The 7,500-nt window shown below is 46.3% G+C and overlaps 1 protein-coding gene across 2 annotated transcripts in view; it reads left to right on the plus strand.

Moving 5' to 3' along the window:
* The window catches only part of cskl (c-src tyrosine kinase-like), a 28,734-nt gene that overhangs the window by 2,767 nt on the left and 18,467 nt on the right, over positions 1 to 7,500 (plus strand). For both annotated transcript variants that reach the window (XM_079873843.1, XM_079873844.1), the window contains exons 2-4: positions 1,615 to 1,681; positions 1,762 to 1,875; positions 4,394 to 4,506. In XM_079873843.1, coding sequence (XP_079729969.1) covers positions 1,667 to 1,681; positions 1,762 to 1,875; positions 4,394 to 4,506 — 242 coding nt within the window. In that variant the 5' untranslated portion in view covers positions 1,615 to 1,666. The remainder of the gene's footprint in view (positions 1 to 1,614; positions 1,682 to 1,761; positions 1,876 to 4,393; positions 4,507 to 7,500) is intronic.

The following is a 7,500-nucleotide window of genomic DNA, read 5'->3' on the forward strand; positions in this document are numbered from 1 at the left end:
ATCAGAAACTCTCAGTAACGTGTTCATTTCGAGTCGGACAATAATGCCTACAGAGTCAGAGTGCTGTATAGAGATGGAACAGGTATGGTTTAGTAGTTTAATTACGGTTATTATAACGTATTTGTCATCTGCTTATGTATCCATTATTTAGAAAGTTGAGGGAGCGTTCCTGTGGGCGGAGGTTAGTCAAAAAACTGTTCTAGTGACGTCATTAAAGAAGGAAGTAGAGGGATGTAGTCCAAACGAGCCGTTCACTGTAGGCGACTTCTGTTAAATAAAATATCTCGCTTGGCATTGAACTTTGAGCTTTATAATTTTACAGATATTATTTATGCTCTAACAGCAACATTACACACTAACTTAAGTTTGAAACATGGGATCACGAAGAACGGGACCTGTTTTCGGTTGAAGTCCAAAGTAGTCGATTGTCGAGTTCACGCGCGTGATCATAGGTAACTAAACCTATGTGCGTGTGAACTCGACAATCGACTACTTTGGACTTCACCCGAAAACAGGATGTAAACACAGGTATGTGCGCTGGCTTAAATAACATCATTTTTATTTATATCTTTCACATCTACTGCAGTCAGATTCACCCGTGTTCACTCTGAAGGAATCACTCACATGACCTGTGCACTTGTAATGACACATCAAGGATGTTAAGAGGCTAAAAGCAGGTTTAAAACTTGCCCCATTGAAGTCAACAGGGTGCAAATTTTAAAAAGAGGATAACACGGTGTAGGCAACACCGATTTTTGTCGTTGTTCTCTGTACTGACAGCACTCCAAATGTACAAAAAAATGAGCTCAATGTTAAAATTGACCGGAGTTCTCCTTTAATATTTCTCCATCGTTTTTAATTAGATTATCCTTCGTAATACTTCATCACTACAGTCGTTAAGTTCACAGTCTTGTACCCTAGTCTTTTTGTCTGATTTTCAAATATTGTTTTGCTTCAAATCAGAGTGTGTAGAGTTGTGCTTCTGCTCGTAGATGATTGCTTTGGTTCATGGACTTCCAGAAGCACTGATGGACTGGCAGTGCTGAGCTCTAGTTTTAAAGTGTAGATCTTTTAATTATTCAGCGCTCTGAGAGTCTGGAGTTCAGCTGCATTATTCATATCCTCTGAAAACATGAAAACTGCACAACTAGTGCTGAGAGAATGATCATATATCACACTTTGGGATGAATGTTTTTAAAGGGATAGTTCACCCAGAAGTGTAAATTAGCCCATGACTTACTCACAACCAAGCTATCCCAGTGTATATTCTTCTTTCAGCCAAACACAATCTGAGTTATATTAAACAATATAATGGTGGACAGATGCACTTTTTTGGGGCTTCAAAATCTCCCCCCCCCCCCCCCCATTCACTGCCACTATAAAGCTTGGAAGAGCAGGACATTATTTAATATAACTCCGATTGTGTTCGTCTGAAAGAAGAAAGTCATATACACTAGGATGACTTCAGGGAGAGTAAATCATGGGCTAACTCTCATTTTTGGGTGAACTATCCCTTTAACAGATTTACAGATTTTGTTTAGTTGTTTGATGACATTGTACTCACACACACACACACACACACTCAGACTGATCGTGTGTGTTTTGTCTCCTCAGCTCTGATGGTTGAGGTCGGTGTGTGACGCTCAGAGTCTCAGCTTCACTCAGCATGTCTGCTCTACAGGTACACACACACACACACACACACACACACTCTCTGAATGAGAGGACGTTTAACAGAAGTTGTGTGTGTTCCTCTCGCAGGGAGCGTGGCCGTCCGGCACTGAGTGTGTGGCCAAGTATAATTTCCAGGGCAGCACCGATCAGGACCTTCCCTTCAGCAAAGGAGACCTTCTGACCATCATCTGCGTAACCAAGGTAACGGCCAATCAGGCGTAACCAAGGTAACGGCCAATCAGCATAACCAAGATAACGGCCAATCAGGCGTAACCAAGGTAACAGCCAATCAGCGTAACCAAAGTAACGGCCAATCAGGTGTAGCCAAGGTATCGGCCAATCAGCGTAACCAAGGTAACGACCAATCAGGTGTAACCAAGGTATCGGCCAATCAGCGTAACCAAGGTAACGGCCAATCAGGTGTAACCAAGGTATCGGCCAATCAGCGTAACCAAGGTAACGGCCAATCAGGCGTAATCAAGGTAACGCCAATCAGCGTAACCAAGGTAACGACCAATCAGGTGTAACCAAGGTATCGGCCAATCAAGGCTGCGTTCAGCCCCGACAAAACGTTGCACAACGTTTTTTAAACAGAGACGGTGATGCGTTGAACACTGTTCTGATGACGCAAGAGTTGCAACTATGGCAGCTGAGAAGGCCATTCTTCTGTTCTTTGTGAAGAATTTTCTGAGCCTGATGAAGTCGGTATAAATATGTGTTTAATACTACAAAATATGCCCGATGTTACAGTTACTGCACTTGCCGCCCAGAACACAAGAGAATATCCCAATCGAGTGAAGGGATTGCTGAAACTGAAGCACATCCTACCTAATTCAGACTAAAACAGATCTATTTAGCCTCACATACTGACTTTATTAGTTCATACTGTTTTAATACCCTGTATTTTCTTTCTCATTTTTAGGAAAAGCACTTAATTACCATTGTTTATTTCTATACCAAATGTCATACACTTGCAATGAAGCTAAAAATATAAACAACTACATCATTATGTTGATATCCTATATTTTTACAATAAAACTTAACAAACATGTCTTCTAATATCCTCAGTTGTTGCGTATACCGAGCTGCATCAACACATTTGTAAATTACTTTCCTTGAACCCACTGTGCGAGTTCACTTTAATACCGCGTGCTTTATATTCATGTTGCTGCTGATTGGACTGCAGTTCTGACACACCCACCAAACAAGAGAAAACGCATCTCAAACCCCGTTGCACACCGGTGCACGCCGCTTCCAGGAAACATGACGTTCAACCCGGAAACCGTAGCAGAACGTTGCGCACCGTTTTAAACTTGAACGTGCCCCAGGAGTAACCAAGGTATCGGCCAATCAGGGTAACCAAGGTATCGGCCAATCAGGGTAACCAAGGTATCGGCCAATCAGGGTAACCAAGGTATCGGCCAATCACGGTAACCAAGGTATCGGCCAATCAGGGTAACCAAGGTATCGGCCAATCAGGGTAACCAAGGTATCGGCCAATCAGGGTAACCAAGGTATCGGCCAATCACGGTAACCAAGGTATCGGCCAATCAGGGTAACCAAGATAACGGCCAATCAGGCGTAATCAAGGTAACGGCCAATCAGCGTAACCAAGGTAACGACCAATCAGCGTAACCAAGGTAATGGTCAATCTGGCGTAACCAAGGTAACGGCCAATCAGCGTAACCAAGGTAACGGCCCATCAGGCGTAACCAAGGTAATGGCCAATCAGGAGGCAGACCATGATGTCATGTGCACTGTCACACTCTTCAGTCTCCAAACATCACGAGCGGCACATCAGATTTATGAGATATCATTTATCAGTAATTTCAGTAATTGGTCCATTTCTAAAAAGCCTTCTCCTGTGAATCAAATATCAAACTGAACGAGCTTCTATTCGCCGTTTTTCTTTTTTATTGCTGTAAGAAAAGTAGTTAACTCTTTCCCTGCCAGTGTTTTTGAAGAAGTCGTCAGTCACCACCAGCATTTCTGATCATTTTCACAAAACTTTCAAGGCCTTTGTATGAATATCTGAACATGCAATATATCAGAAGAATGAACAGAGCCTCTGCTGATAAACAAGAAACCTGTTCATATACTAGAGCTAATAGAGCTGGGCAACGATTAATCACATCCATAATAAACGTTTGTGTTTACATAATATATGTGTGTGTACTGTGTATAATCATTTTGTATATATAAATACACACACATGCATGTATATATTTAAGATTTTTTTTTTATTAATAATATAAATATATATTATATATAATATAAATTATGTACTTCAATATACAGTATACATGCAGATTTTTCTTAAATATATATGTTGAAATGGATGTTGGTAATAATGTGTTTTCTGTTCACCAAATGCTTTTTAATCTGCGCTATTGCTTCAGTGCAAATGAACAAGCGCTCCGCTGTGTGTTGTGTAGTGACGAGTGTGTTCGAGTGAGCAGATATGAGCAATACTGTATTTAATATATCATGACTCATGAGTATTTGTGTTAAATCTGTGCAGATTTGTAAAGTGAGTGAACATTATCAGTAACGCCACATTGGCTCGTGATTCGCCAGCGTTTCCCGCCACTGTTGATTCATACACACATTTGGCGGGTCTGGATATGTATATTTATAAATCACAACAACAAATCTTCAGTTATAATGTGATGTCATGCTCATGATCTTCATTGCTTGTTTTTGGTGAATATTAAAGAAGGACCCAAACTGGTACAAGGCGAAGAACAGCGTCGGCCGAGAGGGAGTGATTCCTGCCAACTACGTCCAGAAGAGAGAAGGAGTGAAGTCTGGAGGAAAGCTCAGCATGATGCCGTGAGTTCATGACCTCTGACACCCACTCTCAGTCACACGGGCCGTGAGTTCATGACCTCTGACACCCACTCTCAGTCACACGGGCCGTGAGTTCATGACCTCTGACACCCACTCTCAGTCAGAGGGACTAGAGTTCATGACCTCTGACACCCACTCTCAGTCACACGGGCCTAGAGTTCATGACCTCTGACACCCACTCTCAGTCAGAGGGACTAGAGTTCATGACCTCTGACACCCACTCTCAGTCACACGGGCCTAGAGTTCATGACCTCTGACACCCACTCTCAGTCACACGGGCCTAGAGTTCATGACCTCTGACACCCACTCTCAGTCACACGGGCCTAGAGTTCATGACCTCTGACACCCACTCTCAGTCAGAGGGACTAGAGTTCATGACCTCTGACACCCACTCTCAGTCAGAGGGACTAGAGTTCATGACCTCTGACACCCACTCTCAGTCACACGGGCCTAGAGTTCATGACCTCTGACACCCACTCTCAGTCAGAGGGACTAGAGTTCATGACCTCTGACACCCACTCTCAGTCAGAGGGACTAGAGTTCATGACCTCTGACACCCACTCTCAGTCACACGGGGCTAGAGTTCATGACCTCTGACACCCACTCTCAGTCACACGGGCCTAGAGTTCATGACCTCTGACACCCACTCTCAGTCACACGGGGCTAGAGTTCATGACCTCTGACACCCACTCTCAGTCACACGGGCCTAGAGTTCATGACCTCTGACACCCACTCTCAGTCAGAGGGACTAGAGTTCATGACCTCTGACACCCACTCTCAGTCACACGGGCCTAGAGTTCATGACCTCTGACACCCACTCTCAGTCAGAGGGACTAGAGTTCATGACCTCTGACACCCACTCTCAGTCACACGGGGCTAGAGTTCATGACCTCTGACACCCACTCTCAGTCACACGGGCCTAGAGTTCATGACCTCTGACACCCACTCTCAGTCACACGGGCCTAGAGTTCATGACCTCTGACACCCACTCTCAGTCAGAGGGACTAGAGTTCATGACCTCTGACACCCACTCTCAGTCACACGGGGCTAGAGTTCATGACCTCTGACACCCACTCTCAGTCACACGGGCCTAGAGTTCATGACCTCTGACACCCACTCTCAGTCACACGGGCCTAGAGTTCATGATCTCTGACACCCACTCTCAGTCACACGGGCCTAGAGTTCATGACCTCTGACACCCACTCTCAGTCACACGGGCCGTGAGTTCATGACCTCTGACACCCACTCTCAGTCACACGGGCCGTGAGTTCATGACCTCTGACACCCACTCTCAGTCACACGGGACTAGAGTTCATGACCTCTGACACCCACTCTCAGTCACACGGGACTAGAGTTCATGACCTCTGACACCCACTCTCAGTCACACGGGACTAGAGTTCATGACCTCTGACACCCACTCTCAGTCACACGGGCCTAGAGTTCATGACCTCTGACACCCACTCTCAGTCACACGGGCCTAGAGTTCATGACCTCTGACACCCACTCTCAGTCACACGGGACTAGAGTTCATGACCTCTGACACCCACTCTCAGTCAGAGGGACTAGAGTTCATGACCTCTGACACCCACTCTCAGTCACACGGGCCTAGAGTTCATGACCTCTGACACCCACTCTCAGTCAGAGGGACTAGAGTTCATGACCTCTGACACCCACTCTCAGTCACACGGGGCTAGAGTTCATGACCTCTGACACCCACTCTCAGTCACACGGGCCTAGAGTTCATGACCTCTGACACCCACTCTCAGTCACACGGGCCTAGAGTTCATGACCTCTGACACCCACTCTCAGTCAGAGGGACTAGAGTTCATGACCTCTGACACCCACTCTCAGTCACACGGGGCTAGAGTTCATGACCTCTGACACCCACTCTCAGTCACACGGGCCTAGAGTTCATGACCTCTGACACCCACTCTCAGTCACACGGGCCTAGAGTTCATGACCTCTGACACCCACTCTCAGTCACACGGGCCTAGAGTTCATGACCTCTGACACCCACTCTCAGTCAGAGGGACTAGAGTTCATGACCTCTGACACCCACTCTCAGTCAGAGGGAGTGAGTGTGTGTGTCTGATCTCTGATCCGGTGTGTGTGTGTGTGTGTCTGATCTCTGATCCGGTGTGTGTGTGTGTGTGTGTGTGTGTGTGTCTGATCTCTGATCCGGTGTGTGTGTGTGTGTGTGTCTGATCTCTGATCCGGTGTGTGTGTGTGTGTGTGTCTGATCTCTGATCCGGTGTGTGTGTGTGTGTGTGTCTGATCTCTGATCCGGTGTGTGTGTGTGTGTGTGTGTGTGTCTGATCTCTGATCCGGTGTGTGTGTGTGTGTGTGTGTGTGTGTGTGTCTGATCTCTGATCCGGTGTGTGTGTGTGTGTGTGTCTGATCTCTGATCCGGTGTGTGTGTGTGTGTGTGTGTCTGATCTCTGATCCGGTGTGTGTGTGTGTGTGTCTGATCTCTGATCCGGTGTGTGTGTGTGTGTGTGTGTCTGATCTCTGATCCGGTGTGTGTGTGTGTGTCTGATCTCTGATCCGGTGTGTGTGTGTGTGTGTGTGTGTGTGTCTGATCTCTGATCCGGTGTGTGTGTGTGTGTGTGTGTCTGATCTCTGATCCGGTGTGTGTGTGTGTGTGTGTGTCTGATCTCTGATCCGGTGTGTGTGTGTGTGTGTCTGATCTCTGATCCGGTGTGTGTGTGTCTGATCTCTGATCCGGTGTGTGTGTGTGTGTGTGTTGGTCAGGTGGTTTCACGGGAAGAGTGTGTCTGATCTCTGATCCGGTGTGTGTGTGTGTGTGTGTGTTGGTCAGGTGGTTTCACGGGAAGAGTGTGTCTGATCTCTGATCCGGTGTGTGTGTGTGTGTGTGTGTCTGATCTCTGATCCGGTGTGTGTGTGTGTGTGTCTGATCTCTGATCCGGTGTGTGTGTGTGTGTGTGTGTCTGATCTCTGATCCGGTGTGTGTGTCTG

The sequence above is a fragment of the Squalius cephalus genome (genome assembly GCF_949319135.1).
Source record: "Squalius cephalus genome assembly, chromosome: 6".
Taxonomy (NCBI): domain Eukaryota; kingdom Metazoa; phylum Chordata; class Actinopteri; order Cypriniformes; family Leuciscidae; genus Squalius; species Squalius cephalus.